At 43.0% G+C, this 23,927-nt stretch overlaps 1 protein-coding gene across 5 annotated transcripts in view; it reads right to left on the minus strand.

The window, feature by feature from the left end:
• Positions 1–23,927, minus strand: part of syne3 (spectrin repeat containing, nuclear envelope family member 3) — a 67,147-nt gene that overhangs the window by 18,962 nt on the left and 24,258 nt on the right. For all 5 annotated transcript variants that reach the window (XM_076107019.1, XM_076107021.1, XM_076107022.1 and 2 more), the window contains 9 exons: positions 17,393–17,567; positions 15,836–16,018; positions 14,044–14,187; positions 9,395–9,529; positions 8,274–8,435; positions 5,203–5,375; positions 3,966–4,596; positions 2,542–2,685; positions 1,009–1,194 (listed from right to left, as the gene is read on the minus strand). In XM_076107019.1, coding sequence (XP_075963134.1) covers positions 1,009–1,194; positions 2,542–2,685; positions 3,966–4,596; positions 5,203–5,375; positions 8,274–8,435; positions 9,395–9,529; positions 14,044–14,187; positions 15,836–16,018; positions 17,393–17,567 — 1,933 coding nt within the window. The remainder of the gene's footprint in view (positions 1–1,008; positions 1,195–2,541; positions 2,686–3,965; positions 4,597–5,202; positions 5,376–8,273; positions 8,436–9,394; positions 9,530–14,043; positions 14,188–15,835; positions 16,019–17,392; positions 17,568–23,927) is intronic.

Consider the following 23,927-nt stretch of genomic DNA (forward strand, 5'->3'; position numbering starts at 1 on the left):
CAATAACAGGACAGAGATCGAGCCTCAGAAGTGACCACATCAGATTCATCAAACGCTCCTAACCTGAGATATATATATATATATATATAACATATTACTATACTCCTATATTAAAGTCCTGCTTTCAGAGATCCATACAGAAAGGTCTGTGATATGCATCAGCATCATGAATGGGGACAAAGAACAAGTGCTGTTAATGACGTCAGTGAAATGAAGAGGAAAGGGTTCCATGTGAAAAACGTCTCGATGACAAATGGTTTAAGATGTTCATATTCATATTTTAATTGCATCAATAGCCAATTAAAATCAATGGTGCTATAGTTAGGCCATATGCATACATTTAGAATGATAATAGTCTATCATTTGATAATGTCTACATAATTATGAAGTGTAATCTTCAAACTCAAAACTGTGTCAAAGTTATGAAATATAGAAAGAAAGAAAGAAAGAAACATTCCTTTATTAGAACCACAGTGGGGAAATTATTCTCTGCATTTGACCCATCCCTGTATATGTAGGGTGCAGTGGGCTGCCCATGCAGGCGCCCGGGGAGCAGTTAGGGGTACAGTGTCTTGCTCAGGGACACGGTGCAGCCGAGGATCGAACCGGTGACCTTGCGGTTGGCGGACAACCCTCTCTGGATTAGTGATAAGACTGAGGCTTGGATAGCAGCAGACTGATGTCACATGACTCCTATGACAGGTCTGGTCATAGGAGTGAGTGCATGTGGCTTGTTCTCCTGACTCACTCAAACAAACCACTTAAGAACCAATCAAAGTGTTTCTTGCATGAGGCCCAATGAGAGCAATCAAGACCAAGTCTGAAGAATGTGTAGTGGACTTTCTGAGTTTAGCGTTGACTAAAGTACAATGGTTGGCTCTGCCAGGGTTCCCATGAGCAATGAGATTACTCTACCTCCTGTTTAGGATTATTGCTTGCATACACAAAAAGCATTTAAAAGGAATCCTCTGTGAATCCACAATGCTAAGAGGAAGGCTCTGCTCTCACCTTGGCACTGGCTCTGGACCTGACGTCTCCCACGTCCTTTAGTTTGGACTTGTAGAGCATCCAGCGGTAGCGGAGTTCCTCCAGACTCACATCCTCTGCTGGTCCAGAACCAGCCTCGCTGCCCGGACTCTCCTGGAGCAACAGCTGGAACTGCTCCTGACCCCAGCACACTCCTGCCCTCAGAGCCTGCACCAGGACACAGCAGAGACTTTTAGGTGAGTGGACTAGAACAGGACATTCCTGGTGTCTGAATGACAAGCAGCATGAGGTGCAACTAAACCTTTACCACAAGAGGTCAGTGTGAAGGTGCTGTTCAGCCAAAAGCTTTTTGTTTCTCTGTCGGTTTCTTTCCATGATGTTTTCAGACACTATTAATAACAACAGTGTGAGCCTGTCAGTGGCAAGACCAAGCACCTTTAGTGGACGTACTTAACTGTGCCTGAAGGATTACATTACAGCTCGTTTAGTGGTTGCAGCGTTCTACATTAATACTAAAACTATTTTTTTAAATGTTGTCCCCGTTAGTCACTTGAGCCCCGTTCCCACTGCACAAAAACAGCCACTAACATCTGACTTTTGCCAGTGGGCATTCATTCCCAGGACAAATGACTTCATTCAAACTCTACATAAACTAAATAAAACTCATCATAACCAACTCTGGTTTGAGAGTTTGAAAGAGAGACTGATTAAGTAACAGATATAAGAAAATAAATAACCAGCGTAATATTTCCCCTTTTTGCTAACTCTGCTTCTGGAGCCGGCCGGCGCATCCAAGATGTGACAAACAAGGGAAAAAATAAACAAACTGTGAGTATGCCTGTGCAACGTCACGGCATACTCACAGTTGCCATACACGCTATTTATGGTGGAAAAAGAGTATTAGACACAAAAACATAAGGAAATGATCCTTTAACACTTGAAATACTGAGCACAAAATAACAAAAACATGCTGCTGTGTTTTCTAGAATCTTCAGCAGCAGCATGCAGCCGTGGTTGTGTTGCATCAGTTCATGCCAGCACAGTGATAGGAAGCTCAGGTTCTTTTCTAGCACCAATATAAACATCAGTTCAGTTCAGACTCTATGTACATGTGTCTTAGATCACTTGTCAGACTCAGTCATTCTCAGGAAGCACAAACAGACACCAGAGTGGAGCTTTTGGTAGGATTTAGCAGTGCACGGATTACTCTGTGTTCTACACGTTCCTATCACTGCCTGACATGTGGGTACATTTCTGCAGACAAATATATGAGTGGAACCACAGGTGACAGACAGAGCAGTGCCTTCCCATCGGTTACATCACAGTGTGTTTTATTGATATAATCATCTGTTAGGTTATCTGTAAAATGGGATCCGGGGTACTTCATTAATTACTGGAAGTGCACTTCCACTCAATCTGTTATTACATCACTGTCAGTGGCGCTGGATCTGATGTCAAAGTTAGCACCATATTGGTAGCATATAAGCAGGGCCAGGGTCATACTCCAACTACAGACTGAGCTGTGACAGTGTTTTAATGTCAACAGAAACTCACCGTGAGTGTGTCCTGTCGGATCTTGACTTCTTTGGCGCCGAGTGTTGCTCCCTTGCTGCTGAAGATCCCTGAGAGCAGTTCATTCTCTTTGCACAGCCAGGCCTCAAACTCCCTCCTCCTGGATCTGTACTCTCCTGTGCCCCCCTAAAAAAGACCCCAAACAACTCATAAAACTCTTGCACAACACACCCTAACACTATCAACCAGTAAGCGGTCACTTTGCACCCTGTTTCAGATTTGGAGTGGCGATACTTGGCACATGTATGGACTGTGAGGAAGGTCGTCTGTCACCAGATGTCCGTGCTTCTTGGTTTTCCTATTGATTTTATTTCTTCTGCCACACAAGAGGAGTAAAATGAGTGATTACAGCCATTCAGAGCCCTCGGATATCCTACAACTAAAGCCGGGCTCAGACTACAGGAGTTAGAAAAATCCCAACCGATGTTGAAATTGGGTTGCATTACACACATAAGATGTTCTTCTCTCAAATCTTAAACGTACAGGGTTTGGAAATAATTGCACATCACACACTACGGGATATCATTAAGATTATTGTGCCAGAGGGAGCAACGTCGCCATTTTGGGAGGTCCTTTCATTCATGTCCGTCTCATTGGAGCAGACTTGTCTCTCTCATGACATAATCATAACAGTTATCATCCAGATCCTCCTAAATATCAAACATGCTTTTTGGGGCAGCTGCGACTGGACTGCAAATGGTTCAGGGGGTTTAAGGCTGGATCTGTAAAGCCGTCACGTTACCAGATAATCTGGGCCGAACATCGGTACCAACCAAGGTCCCGGACTGGACTTGTGCTCTGATTGTCAGGAGGGGGGAATCGGGGTTTAACCAGCCCAAAACTCCTGTAGTCTGAGCCAGGCTTAAAACTGGAAAGATACAGAAAGGTGACATGGGATTCAGCCTCGACAGGCAGCCAGGGGGTTTATTTTTTATGGAACATTTCTTATTAACTTTTTATCCCCATAGCCAATTATACATGACTTGAGGTTGGATATTTCTGACACAGGGACAAAAATAAATCCTTCCTGTTGAGTTATCAGTACAAACAATGAACTACTGTGCTGGTTCATCACATTCTGGTTTGTTGAGTAAAAGACTAATGGGAGATAAGTTGACTACGAGGCCTAGAGAGCGTTGTCGTCATTAAGTACTTTCAGGAGCTTGAATCAGTTCACTGGATCAGTTTGGGGTGAATTGAGTGTTTCAGTTACGGTGAAGTATTTTGCACAACATAGAGGAAGGAAAGACACAACCCTTTAGTATTCCTGTGTGTCTGAGTGGAGGAACATTTACTTCTTCACTGAACGTAAACTATGAAATTAAATGTACAGAGAAGAACGGTCCAGATTGCTACTCTACAAATTGAACCAAGGGGCGGGAAGTATGAACCCTGCACAACCATACCACTGGGTGTTGAGTTGGTGTTGTTGATGGCTTGGTCGGGTCCCTTCTGAACAGCATGAACGCTCCTCCTCCTGCCTCCACGCTGCCTTCACCAGAACTCATTCTTAGCCCCTCACTATAGCTGACCTTTGAGGTTAGCAATGTTCCCTCTCTGTCTCCAGCCGAGATGCTGCTGCCGCCCCCTGTTGATTTATCTCTGTCAAGGCTTTCAGTGGAACCTTTCTGGCCTGCTCTGCTGCGAATTCTCCAAGCGGAGGAATCAACTTGGTCTCCTTTAAAGGAGAGTCCGCTGTCCTCGCCCGTCCTTAATGGGCTCACGTGTTTATCGTCTTGTCCGGCCAGAATGAGATGACTTTCACCGTGGCCCTGGATCCGACCACCCTGCCCAGTCGTCACCCCCTCTCCCGCCTCTCCCTCCAGGCTCCTTCCCCCCCCCCCAGACCCAGAGCCAGCCAAGGCTCCGTACATCCCAGCTGGCTTGTCTCGTTGTCGGCTCCTGGAGCCTCCTGCCCTGCCCTGACTGGCTCCCTCCCCCAGACTGAGCTCTGTTGTCAGGGATGCGCTGTCTGCAGACAGGCCTCCAACACTCCATGACTCAGACTGTGTCTGCTCTGTGGAACTGTTCAGCAGCCTGGGAGATAAAGAAAGAGACAGGTTAAGTGCCTCCATAACTCACTTCAAAGTCTGACGCGGCACAAACACAAGAAAATGCTCCTCTAATGTCTCTAGCCTTCAACCAGGTTTTATTCTGATATAAAACTTCTAAAGAAGATGGATTTGTTTGTTTATATGCATGCATTAATATTCAGTACAACAACCATTCATTAACACTTCAGTAACTGAGCTTGAATGTTCATTCTGGACCTTAACTAAACGGCAAATTCGACAAGAGAATCTCAACTTGCTTGGTAAACACCAAGTGACTGGAGTTTTGGTAGCTACATGTAATACCAACAGTCAAGAGAGCACTGTGGGCAGAACACTGTGACTGATGAATAAAGTATTGATATGAAACATACATGTATGTTTACAATTCAAAAATGTGTCTATGTAATATAATGAACGTAAAACCTTGGCTTGAGAATGATCCATTCCTTAACATTGACTTATTTCTCTTATTCTAATGTCTTGAGCTTTCTGTTTTACATTTAACACCCCGTCACGCCTCGTCTCAAACCATAATCTGTGGAAATAACAGCAACAGGTGATAAAAGAATACAAAAAGTATTCCTAGTACCTGTGAAGATTGAGACTCATATTGTACAGGGAAAACCAGGACTCTTGTAGGCGCTTAATGTCTCGCAGAATGTGGACCTGTCCCTCCTCTGAGGTCCTCTCCAAAACCCCCTGACCCTGGACCTCCATCTGCTGCAGCTGGAGTTCCTTCTCAGGAAACTCTCCAAGCGCTCTCTGTGGACGAGGACAATGCAGCACGTTAGTAGACGCGGTGGTGAGAGAGAGGAGACCAACAGCTACTGAGAATGAACTTCATGTGGTGTGACACCTTGCATCCCTGTACAAGTGGTTTTCAAAACGTGTCCAGAATGACACGTGATTCATTATTTTCAGTCACAGCCCATCTTTACTGACTTTTATATGTCTGTCTGTGAGTCCAGCTGTTTGTCTATTAACCAAGTAACAGACACAGTCCAGCTCCCAGCTCAGCCGATAGTACACAGTAGATGGCTTCATACACATTATGAAATGTGAAATTAAATCTTTACGGCAACAGTTTCTCAAAATCTCTTCCCAAATAAAATGGAACTACTTGATGTATTTTTGTGGTGCCAATATCTAGCACATGGGTCTCCACCAAGAAGCGTGTGAGCTACCCAATACTGAGCGGCTCATTAAAGCTTCAAAGCATCTTTTAAAAAAGTCTCAATTTCTATCCAATCAAATTGACAGATTCCTGACACAGAGTGAACATTTGTCAATCAGCTGTCAATTCAACGAGTTTCGTTACTTTCAGGGTTGGATTAATCAGTGACGGAGTAACATTAGGCCATGTGAGCACACTGACAAGTGCACACCAGATTCGACAATGACCACAGAAAATATACTCCATTTTTATCTAATAACAGAGGGTTGTTTTTTTGAATGAATGTAAATGACAGGTGGGAGTCTCATTTGCTGTGTAAGCGTGTTAAAAGTTGTAACACCACTTCATCAAAGTCTTCAGCAACTTCTCATGGGACTTTCTGGCTGCTAGCAGTCTACAAAGATACCAGCCTCTGTTCCCCAAACTGAAGACTGAGGCTTGGTTTAGAGGCACACATCCTAACAAAACACTAAAAGTACTTTGTCTATGGCAAAACTGTAATAAAGGAGATGACTCAAACGTTGATAAAGGACCATAAAGTGAGACACAAATTATGTTTGCTAATGGCCACAGAGAATAAATGTACTCGCTATCACAAATCAGATATGCTGATTTCAGCAGTGTGTGTATCTGGGCGTTCTGGTTGAACTGATAGCAAAAGGGATTCAGGGTTTAATCACATACTTCAGGAACTACACATTCATGTTTAATGCTGACTCAGCTGTGACGATTCAGACAGTCACAGATTGTTGAATGCAGCTTTGCAAATCTCATTCTATCACTGCTGGATAAGAAAGAAGAGACGCATCATTTTCTGTCTGTGGTGAAGTGCACAGCTGTTTAATGGTCAAACACACCCAACCAACAGTGTGGCTTTGCTGGAATGGATGTCTCCTCTCTGGTACACTCCAGGTGTCTGTTTACGGCTGATGAGAAGGGTGCTACTTTTTTGATTCCTAAAGAGGAAACTTTTCTGCACACAGAGACAAACATTTGATATCCGTGGAGCAGCTTTAAGAAGGGCGGTGCTCCTGAACAGGATGACAATGCTCTGAGTTAATGAAATGCATTGGTGAAGAATCTGGACCCGCGTTGCTGATGATCGGCAGGTCGTTCAGCGTAACAAAGAACACTGTAATTATAAAGAGTCTCTGAGGTATTCCCATCAACATTCATGGTCAGGCCAGCACTAAGGTCGCTGTGAGCTGCCGTTAGTGCTTTTACAGAGAACAATAGACGACAATAATAGGAAATGAAAAGGGGATTTCAATGAATTCATGAGTTTATCCATCATGAACCCCGACACCTGCAGGTCTGGATTTCCACTCTACAAGCAACACTAAAGTGCCTCAAGGCTCCTACTTAACCATGAATCATGCTGCCTGTAGAGAGAAGCAGACTGTCGACCTCTCCTCTCTATCATGAGGAAACTACATGTTATATGGTGTTTGGGTTAGGGCTGCACCAAATGACCATATGGTGGAATATCCCGATGACGATATTACTTGTGATGAACAGATATTAAAGTGTACTCAGTTCATGACTCAGACTTGCACAGTACCTAGTGCTTGTTACTTTTACTCTGTGACTTGAGGAGTTTATTCATGCCCAAACTGAAACCCTACTATTGACTACCACTTTACTGAAGATGTCTTTTCTGCTGCAATCCCCAACGCCTGTCTCTCTCGCTCGACCACACACTCCCTATGCACTTGGCTGATTGTATTTACTGGACGAACATAACTTTTTACTGGCCACAGGCCATCGGGAAATCCTAATTATAACGTCAAAGGTTCTGTGTGATTGGCCAGAGCCTTAACGGCATGATGCGTATCACACAAAACAGACAGAATGTAATTGAAAACATTGTTACTATATTCAAAGTGCAATATTGCAATCTTTTGTGATGGGTTTATTGCTCAATGCACCGCAATGAAACACACTCGCATGTTGGTCAGGCAGGCACGGCACCGAATGTTCCGCCGTGGAAATTAGACCCAGGGTTTACTAGCAGTCATAACACCAGTAATCGTTCAGACGAGTGTTTTGGCTAGTGAAGCACTACAGTTTGAGATGGGGCTATCACTTGAACATTGTTATTATAAATATGTAAATATGACTGCATGCTTTGTGAAACTCATTCTGAAATGAATAACATCACTTTTTTGACGCGTAATATTTCGCATTCTGTGTTCATAACACAAACAAAGTCAAAACAAACAAATGACATGACAAACCAATTAATCGCACAGAAAAAAATCAATGTGTAAATGTTACATGTTCCCTACAAAATCCTAGTATTAAAATAAACCCTGAAATAAATAAAGAGCGATAGATGTGAGGTGCAAGAACACACACACACACACACACACACACACACACACACACACACACACACACACACACACACACACACACACACACACACACACACACACACACACACACACACACACACACACACACACACACACACACACACACACCTGAGCTTCGTGCTGGCGGCCCTCTACGCTCCACTCCCCTGAGTGGCTGTAGAAGGACTCCAGCTTCTGCTTCATGATCATCAGCCACTTCTCTACGTTCAGCAGGCTGTCGTGGAAGCTCTCATGCTCTGCGATACTCTCCTCGCTCTCGCGCACCTTCACCTGCAAACACAAGAAAGAGGTCAGCTGGTCAGTCAGTGGTCTTGAAAAAAAGCTTGAAAATCCATGCGACGCGCTGGCAACATCTGGAACATCTGTCATTATGTAAAATGTAACTTTCCATTCCATTATTGTTTTACAGCTCAACTGCTACGACACCAATATCAATCCTTGGAGTTTGTGTAATTGTTTAATAGTAACATATTAATGTGCTCCGTCACTTTTGACAAAAAATAAGCCCCTTTTCAACCGCAGGAACTTGGGGTATAAGGATGTGATGATCACAATACAATCTGCTCACAATAAGTTTGTCGTGTGCATTTGCATTATCGCGTTGACCTTGATATATGTGTAACTTGAGAAAGCTGTCTGGCTTCCTTTCATGTAAAGAATGAAAAACAGAGGCTGATTAAAACAATTATCATGTGAGAAAGAACAGACTCTGACCATGAAGCAATTGTTTAAAATGATCGATCCTTTATGTATGCAGGGCGACCCTGTGATTACCTTAAATAAGATCGATTGTCCACTAAAAAAAGATCTATCTCTGATGCAATCAAAATATTTGCTTCTTAACTAAATCTAAAGTAAAGCCATTCCAGTATGTTTTAGGGCCATTTTAAGTTTTAAGCATATTTTGATGATATAGTTAATCGCAAATGTTTTGGCCAGGATAAACATGACATCGAATTTTCATATCACCCTTTGCTCAGTCGAGTATTATTGTTTTTGCCACAAGATTGAACTATTATCAGCTTGTAAAGTCACCTGCTGCTGTTGGAAACAAGGTGGATGAGAGAGACTGAACCAAAGCAGTAAGGTTTCAAGACTACGAGCTAAAAGATGGTTTATGTGTTGTTTCGTCACAATGAGGGAGCACTTACCCGATACTGCACACAGCCATTTGATCCATTGTTAACATAAATAGATGGATTGGTGCAGCTTTGACTCTCCTGTCTTACCCTGGCTGCCTTGTGCAGGTGTTTCCACTCGGCATAGAGCCTCTCCAACTGAGTCCTGCTGCTCTGACTGGACGAGACCAGAGTCTCCAGCGCTGTGATGTGGGCCTCACAGTCCTCCAGGTCCTTCAGGATCACCTGAGGACACACAGCGGGACGAAGTGTTGGTTCATTTATAAAAAATATATCTAATCTACATATTTAGTATGATATTGCAGTACAGTCTTTCATAATGAATGAATCACTTTGACAACACTAAAAGCAGCAATTACTGTAGGAAATTTAGGTTCAGAAGTGTTTCTTAGTAGGATTTATAGCACCTTAGAGGTGGATAGTAAAATGTTAGCAAGTACTTGGTGTGTGTGCCATATATGCTTGTAAAAATGTCAAAGTGTTTGAGAAGTCACAAATACTTACCAAATGTATAATATGTTTACAGTATGTTTACGATAGAAGTGTTGAGCCATAAAAGACAATCATTGAATGTATTAAACTGTGAAGAATAGCCAAGGGACAGACAGGGATTTTTAGACAGGCATTCCAGGGACGACCATCGCCACAGCCAGCCGGGGCCTAACAGAGGAAGGATCATCAGAACAGCGACAATGGTCCATCGAGGGCGGTCAGCTGACTGAAGCCAGGAGGTGGAGTCAGCTGGATTTAAGCCAATTGTAACAGAAACAGACATTTTGTGGATGCTTTACGGACTATGAAAGGAAATTCAAAGAAAGAATTCGTTCAGTTCATCACATTTCATCCAGCAGGTAACACGCTTCCTGGCTGTGAAGTGTATGGGCTCTTTTCATATTTTTATATCGATACTGTAAATATTTCTATAGATTCTGTAAATAGTGTACTTTACTTTGCAATTGTTTTAGCTTCTGTAGTATTAAATACTTTTGATCATAATTTGAGCCGGCTGACTTTTTGGCACGGCTGGAAGACATGCGGCTCTCCCACAGTTTCGAGAGGTTTCGAACCTAACATTACCTAACTTGTGAGTAGGCTCTTCCACAGACAGAAGATCAGGAAGGCACCAGGCCCAGATGGTGTGTCACCCTCCTGCCTGAAAGTCTGTGCTGACCAGCTGGCCCCCATCTTCACACAGATCTTCAACCGATCACTGGAGCTCTGTGAAGTCCCCTCATGCTTCAAACGCTCCACGATCATCCCGGTCCCCAAGAAATCCTCCATCACAGGATTGAATGGCTACAGGCCCGTCGCCCTGACGTCTGTGGTCATGAAATCCTTTGAGAGACTGGTGTTGACCCATCTGAAGGACATCACAGGGCCCCTGCTGGACCCCCTGCAGTTTGCCTACCGTGCAAACAGGTCGGTGGATGATGCAGTCAACATGGGACTGCACTGCATGCTGCAACACCTCGACTCCCCAGGGACATACGCAAGGGTTCTGTTTGTGGACTTCAGCTCAGCGTTCAACACCATCATCCCGGAAATACTCCAACCCAAACTCTCCCAGCTCACTGTGCCAGCCTCCACCTGCCAGTGGATCACTAACTTCCTGACTGACAGGACGCAGCAGGTGAGGCTGGGACAAATCACATCCAGCACCCGGACTATCAGCACTGGTGCCCCCCAGGGGTGTGTGTTCTCCCCACTGCTCTTCTCCCTCTACACCAACGACTGCACCTCAGAGGACCCGTCTGTTAAACTCCTGAAGTTCACAGACGACACAACGGTCATCGGCCTCATCAGGGACAGGGAGGTTGAACAGCTGGTCCTCTGGTGTGGTCAGAACAACCTGGAGCTAAACAAGCTCAAAACTGTGGAGATGACAGTGGACTTCAGGAGGAGCCCCCCAACACTGCCCCCCCTCACCATACTCAACAACACTGTCTGTGGTGGAGACCTTCAGGTTTCTGGGATCCACAATCTCCCAGGACCTGAAGTCGGCCCCCAACATCAACACCATCAGGAAAAAGGTCCAGCAGAGGATGTACTTCCTGCGCCAGCTCAGGAAGTACAACCTGCCTCAGGAGCTGCTGATCCTGTTTTACTCCACCATCATCCAGTCTGTTCTCTGCTCCTCCATCACTGTGTGGTTTGGATCGGCCACCAAACAGGACAGGAACAGACTACAACAGACTGTCAGGTCTGCAGAGAGAATCATTGGTTCCAGCCTGCCCTCCATCCTGGACTTGTTCACCTCCAGAGTCAGGAAACGGGCAGGAAAGATCACTGCAGACCCCTCACACCCTGGACACAAGCTGTTCCAACTCCTCCCCTCCCCTGGTAGGAGCTACAGAGCACTGTACGCCAAAACCACCAGACACAGGAACAGCTTCTTTCCACTGTTCCTCTGATGAACAATAAATAAGTCATACTGCACTACTACCTCTGTTTGCACTATTACCACCACTTGCACTATCACCTCAATTCCATTGCCATTGTTTATAGGTTTATGTTCACATGTGTTGTGTGTATATATATATATATATATATACTAGTGCTGGGCAACGATTAAAATATTTAATCGCGATTAAAATATTAAATCGCGATTAATCGCATGGATTTTTTGCGATTAATCGCATTGTTATGGCAAAGTTCAATAATGAATTCAAAAGTAGTGTATTGCGCACTTTTATTTTAAAAGTACTGCTATATAAACTAAAGTGCAATAACATTTGGTTCACGAGATGCAGGTAGCATGTTTTATACTTAATGTGAATATAATTCATACTTTGTTGGCATCTTATTCTGAAAACCGGATGTTTGTCTGAATAAACCGGATGTTGTCTCACGTTAATCTTTCCGCTAACTTTCAAAGTCCTTCGCTCGCTCCCGATCTGTGCCGTTTAAATGCGTTTACCGTGAATGTCAGCATATAGGTGCACTAAAATTACTGACTATAGCAGTGGTTCCCAAACTTTTTCTGTCAAGACCCCCTTTGATGATATAGGAACATTGGACGACCCCCCCCCCCCCCCCCCCCCCCCCCGCAACCCGACCCCAAATTTTTCTTGGTTTTTAATGAATTGCATTATAATGCATGAACTGTATAAAATATTTTTATTTCTTTCTAAAATAAGTACATATCACTTCACAGTTTATTCTTCAGTTTGTTTAACTGGGGAAAAAAATAGCAATAATAAAATATATATAAAATAAAAAATATATAAAATAATTTGTAAATACAATTAACTTAATTTCAAACAAAGTGCAAACAACATATACTGTATTTCCTCACATTGAACAGCAGGTTTTCTCAAACAATAAAATAACACAATTATGAACAAGGTGTGCAGGTCTACATGGACCATATTATTTTGTGATCATATTCCTATGTATATTCCTATTCATATATATCAATCAGTGACTGGTGTGGGCTTGCTTTGCTTTACAGATTTTGTCAAAGCGGGGTTGCTGGTTGGAGATAGCTACTCTCAGTTCATTCTCAATGTTCAACTTTGATCTGTATTTGGTCTTCATTGCAGCAACTGCAGAAAACCCTGTTTCATATAAATAGGATGTGGCAAAAGGCAACAGTATGCCCATAGCTCTTTGGCCTAGTAGTGGGTAGTCTTTCTCCACTCCAATCTTTATCTTTCTCTGTCGCTCCGTATCTTTCTCGCTCTGTGTCGCTGTGTGTCTCTCTCTCGTTCGCGCTCCCTCACTCTCTCTCTCCCTCGCTCGTTCGCGCTCTCTCGCTCGGGCGCGCGCTCGCTCTCTCGCTCGGGCGCGCGCTCGCTCTCTCGCTCGGGCGCGCGCTCGCTCTCGCTCTCGCTGGTTTTGCCACAGTCGGTCTGTGACATGAGCCGCTCTGGTGGCGTGGTTGGAACACAGTGCATGTCACGTCGGTTATTTTATATTGTTTTACCGGTGTATGTGTGCGTCTGTGTGTGTGGGTTGGTGATGAAGCCGCGACCCCCCTGTAGTACCACCGCGCCCCCCCTAGGGGTCGCGACCCCCACTTTGGGAACCACTGGACTATAGGATGTTTGCTGGCTTTTATCCCACTGTTCTTGTCATCCTCTTGTTGTTATGTATATGTATTGTCTCTTGTCTTTCAATTAAAAAAAAAAAAAAAAAAAGAATTATAATAAATTTTAAAAATGTGTTAACGCGCGATAAAATAATTGTCGGCGTTAATTAATGAATGCGTTAACGCGAAATTAACGCGTTAACTTGCCCAGCTCTAATATATACACTTTTTTTTTTTTGGGGATATATATTTATACTTATATTGTATATAGCTGGTAAATGTTTATACTTCCATCTGTCCTAATTTTTTGCTGCCCTTTTTTATTCTTTATATATTTTTTCTTCTTTATTGTGAAATAGTGTGTGTACATTGAGAGCGGAGTGGAAACCGGAGACAAATTCCAATAAAGCTGATTCTGATGAACTGATGACTGCCTGAAGGTAGCCAAACACATACAACACTACCGCATGAGTTCACAAGTGGCTGCTAGGATAAGTGTAATTGACAAAGCTGACACAGAGGAAACACCGAGTCATTTTCGGATCTCTGCACTGCAGCTATCATCTGTAACTTCTGAGAAGTTGCATGGCACTTGATCTGAATCTGCAGGAGGCAACAATAAGACCGTGCGCTCAGAGCATCTGGTGCTCCGGCTTACATTTTGAGCGGACTCTGACTTGGCCGGGCTCTAGTCTGGGATTAAACTCACCCTGAACTGGTCAGACTGGCTTTTCTTGGCCAGGATGTCAGGCTGGAGGCCGTCGGCTGCCATCAGTTGGTCCCGGAGAGCGGCCAGCTTGGAGCGAATCAGCTCATGTGCGTCGCCAAAGTCCTTGGTTCTTGAGATTAAGCCCTGAGAGAGGGGGAGATGAATCGTTAAGAGGGCTGTTACACAGACAGTCATGAGCACGTCCTCTTTGTTTTCACCTCCTCCATAATAAAATGAGGTCTGCACAAGGAGCTCAGGCTTTCTAAACTATTCTCATATCCTTCAAATGCTATTTTGGTATTATATTTGAAATTGAATTTGATAACTTTGACTTACAGGGCTGATAATGTGTAATTATTGAGTGTGTGTGTGTGACTGTGTGTGTGTAGGCATGTGTGTGTGTTTCACCTTCCTCCAATGGACATAACACCGCAGCTGTGTTTCCATTCACGTTTGTTTTTAATGCACATTATGAAGTATCACATTACAAACGCAAAACATTTGCTAAAAATTCCTCAATTGAGCAAAACTGTTTTTACGCTCGCTTGAGGTTGTTTTTGACTTCGTCAAAAAGAGTTGATGTGCTAAATGGATTATGGAAAGGCCTGAGCCGAATAAATTTACATTTAACTCACATGACTGATCAGCCGTTTCTGCTGTCGGTGTCTTCCGGGATAAATCTTTATATTGTCTTTGTCTCTGCACAACATGAAACATGGCCAATGCTAGCTGACATGAAACTTGCCCAGTTGAAACAAATTCCTAAAGAGCCGTCTTCATTTTCGTCTAGATGGTTATGGATGGACTTGTACTTGTATAGCACTTTAACACTACGTGTCATTCAATCACTGATGACAGGAGCTACCATGCAAGGTGCCACCTGCCCACCAGGACTATCTAACATTCACACCCATTCATTCACTGTAGGCACAGGCTTGAGGAGCAACTTGCCCAAGGACACATCGACACGGACTAGAGGAGCCAAAGAAATAACATTGCTTTTTACAACTAACACGAAATGATGAAGGCACTTGCAAATGACAAAGAAGCACAATATGTAAGCCATACTTTGGTGTTTCATTTTTACCTCTGTACTTAAGATTCAACATTTTTACAAAATGAACCAAAACACTGGCAATGAGGAAAATCTTGGGTCAATAATAATGAGAGCAAATATGAAACAAAACTTAGATCGTAACCTCTAAACTAATAAGAAATCTGGTTCGACGAACCACCAATCTTTTGACTGAAAACACATTTATTTTTTTGTACAGGTGGTGCTAGTTCATTTTCATACTTTTAGTGCAAGGATCAGATTTAATGATCACGGTAGGTTTTGTTTTACTTTTGAGATGGTCACTCTGTCCAATTAGGCAATTATAGAGTTAAATAAATAAAAAATAAATTATTGTCAGACTGTGACTAACTTGTGTGACATATGACAGACGACATGTTGGCCACTTGTTAAACTAGGCAATAGAAGGCAAAACAAATCGGACATGCTAGTCTTTTTGTGAGGACGTCTCATGGCTGTCCTGCATGAAAGATGACAAATCTTTTGTCGTCAGTTGAACATGGCAAATACTGCACCACCGACTTTAGACCAGGGATTTATTGGTCACTATCTTTCTGCCGCCTGAAGATGAAACCACACCTCATTTTAACACCAAACTCCCATGGGCGTAAATGGATGCAAGTACATTTGCATCGGTCTGAAACTAGCAATGACTGTCGTGCGCATTCAAACTGAAGATGCAGTGAAGCCAAATGGATGACAGCAGCATGTTAGTACCTGCAGCCTGCTCTTCCTCTGCAGCAGCTGAGCGTGCAGCAGCCCTCTGTTCCGGATGGCGGCACTCAGATCGCCCTGCAGGCTGTCGGACCCCTCGGGACCGAACACCGAGTCCAGCAGGTCGCCCTTCACCTGCAGCAGTCTGAGACGCTCCTGCAGCTGGACACTGGCCTTCAGCAGACACTAGAATCGAAGGAGGTCATTGGAGAGCACATGAAGTCTGCTGTTATCAAACTTATACTCAGGCCACCCCTATTTAAAGGCTCCACACTGCTGAGGGGCTGCCACAACTCATTTATATATTCATATTCACATTTATTTATATATGTATTGCCTCCCTTTTTAGTTCATGGGCATATTTAAATGTTCACGTATTTATTAAATATTGAATGAAATGTTATTCCATACAAATCCCCATAGCTACTCACACGTCATTCAGAGAACTTCTCCAACAGAATTTCATACGGAACTTCATATGGATTTTCTACGAGAATACTAGAGTGCTGCCACAGTGACGCAACTCTTACACAAGCTTTGACTTTGAAATTGATTTTACATGTAGACTTGAAATGAGTTATAAATCTTTCTGAACCTTTTTTAGGAGTGCGTAAACGTGTGGGCAGCAGGAAAGCAGAATTCCATTTTTTGAGCTTTTTCTTTTCCTTCTCCTCGGTGACCCTTGGAAGCACATTGCCTCCTGACAGGTATTGATTGACATTGTTTATCCTCATTGTTTCATGTGATTGTGTAACAGAGTGAGCACGAGAGAGAGACGGTACCTCTGAACAGTTTTCTGTCAGAGCTCCTGCTGTGTTCACATTAGCCTGAAGACCAATTCAAACGGCTTTGTGAGGGAGGAAATGAAGTGCAGAAATTCCCTGACATCACATTCAATAACTGTCTCACAGTTTTACTGAATATGTATATGACAGAGATGTTAAGAAGTAGTTTTGTTTTTTTGTCGAGATACATGTGTTTAGGGTGTGTGTGTGTGTAGTCATAGAGTCCAGAGTACTGAAACAGCTGAGATTGATAGACATACAGAACTTCTTGCTTTTTATGGTTTTGCCTTCAGCCCTAATTACAGTGAGAGAGATGCAAGCTGCACACAGCTGTGTCTATTCGCCTCCCCCAGCTGATTTTAGAGGATCGTTAAATAAATAAAAAATATATTTGTTTTTCAGCCGTCACCAAGATGCTGCTCCGATGGTCCCGCTAATTTGGATAGAGTAACTAAGGCTACGTGGTGATGTATTCACAAACACGGAGGAGAGTGATTGATAGCATGCAGGTTATTTTTTGTTTTAACAGAATTATTAACAGGTTGATATCTATGCCAAAATAGGCTATATATCATGATTTATTGGGAGAAACCAAGCAATTCCATGTCAGGCTGCTTAGATCGAACCATCGAGAAGGTCATCTCTATAGTAATTGTATAGTATAAATCTTTGGCGTCACTATGAGGGACACCTCTCGCATTAGACATTACACATGCATTATAATTATTTTTAAAAAACATCAATCACAGCCGCTTTAAGGAAATGTGTGTTTTACCTCTATGCTCTGGACCATCATGGCGATGTGGGAGAAGTCAGTGACCTCAGCGGAGGCCTCCACAACCTGAGAGACCATGTGGCTCCATTGTGCGTAGACCAGCAGCGGGTCCTGGAGAATGTTTCTGAGCCCCGACTGGGACTCTGAACACAGCCTCGTCGCTCTGCATTTCACACTGTTACATGAGCACACAAATTTACGACAGAGAACTTTACTATGGAATTACAAAACTGACCCACAAGGCTGTGATTAGCATATCATGCATTATAATATGTGAGAAATAATAATACACCAAACAAATGTACCAAAGGAAAACAAAAGTAAATCATTACACAGTGAGAGACTTCAATATTCTGAGTCAAGTCAAGTCTCCCCACAGGTGTCATCAGGTTCTCTTTACAATCACAATGGTGGGGCGCATCAAGCCTATATCAGTCAATAACATTCAACCTCTAGAATAATGCTGAACGTACACAGAAGCCCAGTGTCTGTTCGGCCACATTCAGGATGTAGTTTAGGTTTTTTTTGCTGACATTTATAATGTCCATCCATAGGATCCAGGGTATTCCAGATGTCCCTCTGCCCAGCATTGTTTTCTAGCTCCCTCCAGGAGGATCCCGAGGTGACTCCAGCTCAGATGAGATATATAATCCCTCAAGTGTGTTCTGGGTCTACCCCGGGGGCTCTTACCAGTTGGATGTGCCCGAATAATCAACTAACGGGAGGCGTCCAGGTGTCAGATGCCAAAACCACCTCAGCTGGCCCTTTTAAAACACAGTGAGAGGAAGGGGGGGACAGAACGGAGTTTCCACCCCTCGACTTTCTCCTTCTCGCTCTCTCGAAATACAAAATACACTAGTTTTACTGTGTATGTCTAAAGACAAACAAATCAAATGCATCATTAAAAATGTATTTTCAGGAATTCGTCAATACAAACAAGGCATTTATGAAAGCTCACAAGGGAACTTCATGCCTCAGAGACGCAAGCTGCTTACGGCAAAAACAGATCTGCTGCGTGAAGAGGAGGCGTCACTCTGTCCGGCTTCCCCACAAAAATCAGCCGTGTTCATTGGCTGAAAGCATTTCATAGAGGAACGGCTGCAAAAGACTGCAGCTGTTACTTTCACTACCATGGCTCCAATGAGACATTTTGTTCTCACACACCTATGTGCACTATGTATTATACTATATCTTTGGAATAGCACATTATTAAGATACTTACATTTTTTGATTTAATAAATATGAACTGATCCGAGCCTGTAAGCCACCAAACCATATCTTCTGATTTCATGTTTATTTTTTGTTCTATCTTTAACCCTTAAGGTTTCTGAGTAAATTTATTATGACAGGCTGAACACACGTGATCCGTCCTCTTTGTTTACCTTTTTTTACGTCTCCATGCGTCCACTGGTTACCCCGTGTTTAACGTCACATTGCAATGATTTGTGGGTAATTCCCTTAGGCTAAGTCAGCATACCATGCTGACTTACGGAAAGGGTTCATAAAGGGCTCAAAATGTCTGCTAGAGAGCCTCAAACACTTGATGATGTGACAGTGGGACAGCCCTAAACCCTCACGGACTTCGCGGGAGCGCCCCTCAAAGTCCGTGAGTCCGTAAGGGGGGACACTGGGATTGGGCCCCTGTTTCGTTGCACATTCCTAGTGTTGGTTTGGCACTACTCCACAGTTACCGGCGTTAACACATCAAGAAACACAAAGCGTGAGGAGGAAGACTACTGACTTATGCTGATATGGATGTGAACAATTCAGGTTCGAAAATCTGCTTTGCAAATGTTTTACACATGAGCAAATGCACACAGAGAGAAAGAGTGAACGCGATGTGAGCTTTGTTTACACAAAAAACTTCAAGAGTACTGTCACGACCCGGCTCTTGAGCCATGACAAAACGGGAGACACACGGGTGGTTAGACGGAAAAGTTTGCATTTATTACTCAACAAAACAAAGACATGGAGCTGCAGGAACAGAGAGGCCACCGACTGCGGCAGGCAGGTCCTATATACCCCTAGGAGACTGGCCAGGTGCTCCCAATTGTACAGAGAGGCTCCGCCTATAAGGGACCTGCAAGACAGCACAGACAAGAAACAAGGGAACGCCCAGAGCAGGCCCTGCTTAAAGCCAGAGGCCGTCACAGTACCTTTAAGAAGTAAAGCCACATTGTTATTTATAAATCAATTCTCAGCCGTTTCTAATGAATTCATGATCTGTCTCAATTTCCTCCTGACAAAGGAAGTATTTGTCACAGGCTTCAAGGACTGTCATGGTGTGACTGCGCAGTTATTTATGGGGAGGCATATATTAAAGTCCCCTCCAGTAAAACATGTGTTTTGATTATTGTTCTTTGCTGTGGTGTCAGATATCCATTGTGCTGAACGGTGTGTGAGCAGAGTTTGTTTTCACCGTCGTCTGCTGAAGCTGGAGCGTTTCTTTGTGCTCCTCTTCAACCTCAGTTTAACACCTAGAGGGTACCAGCAGGGTTTATGTCTTGATGACTTATTTGAAAGCAAATCATGGGCCAACATGACCTGACGCGGCAGATGGTTTGTGACAGAGAACCATCTGAGAAGGTGTTGGAAACTGTTTGGAAAGGGGCAGGCACTTTCAAAAGATATCTGGAAAACAACTTTTCCATGGAAAGCCTTCAGAGTCGTTCTTTACTCTTCTTTCAATGAAGAAATACTTTCAAGTTCTGATAGAACTGATGCTATTGCAGCTACGCTAGCCTCTGTAGGAGCCTCTCACACACACCTAAACCGCGCCACCATAGATACCAGTAGCTCCTCACACAAATGCATTACATATCCTGGGACAGGGATCCCTCCTCTGTGGCCCTCCTGGAGGTTTCTTGTTTTTTTTCCACATGCTGTACAGATTGTAAAGCCCTCTGAGGCAAATTTGTTATTTTGGGCTAGACCAGGGGTCGCGAGCCGCATGCGGCTCTTTAGCTTCTCTGTTGCGGCTCCCTGAGGTCCCCAACTGGCGCACCGGATCCGGACCCAGGAACTAAAAACCGATAGATAATTCGGAATTATACATATTGGGCAACGAGTTTAAACTTTAACCGGTGCCTCTTATTCAGCCGTTACGGCACTTGTTCGGTGGTGTAGGAAACACACCGCCCAATGCGTTGTGAATCACATCACGTGATGCAGCTCAGCCAATCAAATATGGGTATTCTGACAAGTTTCCTGATTCGAGGGAGGTTTACACACACCGTGACACACGGGGCTGAGACGAGGAAATAGAAAGAAGAGCAGGGAAATTGCGCTGATCGAAGACGATATCTCATATGACGTTCTCCAAAAAGAGAAACGTGTTCAGAGAGAATATAATTTATAAGCAAGAATGAACAGAATCGTATATGTTAATTATTCCCACAGGCAGTTAAATCCTCTACCCCTGTCAAGCACTTTCCCCTGCAGGTGGCTAATCATGATTTTCAGACCTGTAGGAAATTTGGGGTTTAGAAGTGTGTTTTAAGAAATTATAATAGAAGTGTTTAATGATTCATAATTAAGAAATCATAATTAGAAGTATGTTGGAATACATAATTAGAAGATTCATAATTAGAAGTGTTTTAGAATTTGTAGTTAGAAGTGTATCTTAGTAGAATTGTAGCACCTTAATATTTGCTTGTGAAACTTGTGAAGGTTTTTGCCAAAAGTTGCAAATCCTAATCTTTATATAGAATGTTTACCAAAGAAGTGTTAAGCCATAAAAGACAGTCATTGAATGTATTAAACTGTGAAGAATAGCCAAGGGAAAGTCAGACTTCTAGACAGACATTTGCAGGTTGTGCCCGCGCGAGGGTTTTCGGAAGCCTGACGCCAGGAGGAGGCAACCGAAATTAGCCAATAGGAATTAAGATGGCCAAAAGGGAGGGGATTTCAAACTGTAAGAGGAAGTGCTGGAAAGGTATTCACTCTCTTCCTACTCGGCTCTCAGCGTGGAAGCATCTGTGTTTTCAGGCTGAGTCGCGAGTGAATAGCTTTTCCGCGCGGATCATATTATTATATATTTTGTTAGTAGTGTACTTCATTCTGTAATTGTATTAGCTTCAGTAGGATTAAATACTTTTAATTGTAAACCAGTTTAGGGTAGATTTATTAAGAAGCAACTCTACTGTAAAATAACAGTGGAGCGTGCTCTCCGGCCTTCTCTCGGTGGGGGAGATTCAACCCTCCACAAATTTGGCGACCACGAAGGGACTTCTCGACGGTCACAGCACGGACTGAGGACAGCGTTGGCCATCGATACCTCCGGGGCCCACAAACAAAGGTAAGCAGAACCTTTTTAATAAAATCTGTGTAGGTAGCTTAGGACAAATTAGCGGAGGTGTTGACGGCCGGCGTTGCTCAAGGCTAACGTTGCTGGGGGCTGACGAGAGGCGAACAAAGAGAGGTAGGCCTCATTGAACTGAGTAATGTATAATTTGCATTGTGAAGTATACTTGTAAGGTGAATTAAGGGTACTGACTATAAGGGTGAATATTACGAGTGCTGTGATTAAGGGTTAATATTATGAGCACTGTAATAAAAAGAAAAATTACCACATTGGAATAAATAAGTGGTTAGTTTGCTCGGCGGTACTAGTGTGCATGGACTGGGAGTCTCTCTGGCCTAGCTTGTGTACTACTGGGTCAGCAGGCTAACTGTTTAAAAACAGTTTGTTTTGAGATCGGCGTAACTGGAGATGTGTGGCCGGGAGAGTCTTTAAGTGGCGGCTTTTAGTGGTCCGGTTTTCGCATTCCCGGGTCGAAATCGGCTTACTGTTTAGGAGTGCTAAGGCTAGCGGTGGTTAGCTTCTGAGGCCGGGGATCCATTGTTACATGGGACACCGACGCTCGGGGATTCTCTCGTTGGACCTTTGCCGTGTATTAAAATAGACATCGTGTGGGTAATTAAGAGAAGTAGAATAACAAGCATTTAGTGGAGCTTAACTGAGGTAAAAGTGATAATTCCTTAACTGGTCGAGTCTAACTCCCGTGGGAATTGTTCACGGATATCTTTGGGCCTGGTAAAGCTAAATAGCGAGTTAAACCAGAGGACTTAAGGTTGAATAAAACAGGACAATAAGTCCAATAATACGTGTATCTAGTCTGTGTTCTAGCAGTGTTGAAATACGTTTAAAGGTTGAAATGAGACTGTGTCAAAAACGTTTGTATATGTAGGAGCTAGCTAAGCTTGCTCCGGACCTTATTGTACTGTGAATATAAAAGAAAGGTGCTTCTAAAGAAAACAACCGGTGTATTTTTAGAAGGGGACAGAGCACGTACTAGTGGAAATAAAGTTTGAGTTTGTGGGGAAACGTGTGAGTGGAGTCTTTTGTTACAAAGTTACGCTTCGAAGTTCGTATAGCCGTTAGCATAGCAGAGCTATAAATGACCGGAAGTACTATTATGTTGTAGAAGAAGAAAAACGAAAGAAAAAAAAAAAAAAAAAACTCAGCCGCCTAGCGGCCGGAAGGAGTAATTCCTAGAGAATTCCGAAACTCCAACTAGTGTTTCGAATCTGTAATTACATTAGTACTATAAAATCCGACACTTGTGGTTTAGAGGTAAACACAGCATAGTTTGATAAATCAGCGTAGTTTTAAATCACCAGAGGTACGCCACCCAGTGGATTAGTGCATCTTTTACAAAATAGAGTTTGTTAGAGAGAAATGCCAATATACATTGTCTTTGAGTCTATGATCTTTAAGCCTACATTCTGACTTTAGTTTTAATTCAGCATTCTAACTAACATTAATAATCTCAGTGGTGTTTCTTAAATTGTTGAACTTAAGTTTTATTCATTATTCTGATTGGCAGTGTTGGTTTTGATCGAGCGTTTGAATTTCTGTGGTGGATTATAATTATAGTTTGACTTGCATTGGTAATTCTGATTGAATATTTTTGAGTACAGGTAATAATTCGTTTTGAATTTAAATACTTTGACTTCCAATTGCTGAGTTTGATTTACATTGTAATTGGGATTTGGATTTAGATTTTGAATTAAATTTTGATTTAGATTTTAATTTTGATTGCATTTACATTCCCATTTTTTAATTTCGATTTTGATTCAGCATTATAATTCAGGTTTAATTGACTTTGGTTTGGATTTGAATTCAGTTTTGATGTCAATTTTAATTTAGATTTTGATCCGAGATTTTAATTTCAATTATAATTCAAGATTTCTTAACATATCCAGTATTGATTAATTTAGGTACAACATTTGTGTATTTTACATAGCTCTTGAAGATCAATTTTTAGCGTGGTCAGTGCTGAAATAGGAGAGATCGTTGAACTCTCCTAGGCTACAGAATGGTCGCGCTAAATACTCAGGAAATGCTGGGAAGAGCCAGAGAAAGAATGGAGGATCAAACGGTACCCAAAGAGAGGGGAAAGGAATGGGAGAAGATGAGAAAATATCTGAAGAGATGGCAGAGGAACGGGTGGTTTCCAACAGTGACGGCCCCCACTGCTGAACACAGATGCAGAGTGTGGAGAGAAGCTGCAAAAGCTAAAAACAACGCCGT

This window comes from Anarhichas minor, unplaced genomic scaffold (assembly GCF_050575085.1).
Source record: "Anarhichas minor isolate MPS153535 unplaced genomic scaffold, ASM5057508v1 ptg000037l, whole genome shotgun sequence".
NCBI lineage: Eukaryota > Metazoa > Chordata > Actinopteri > Perciformes > Anarhichadidae > Anarhichas > Anarhichas minor.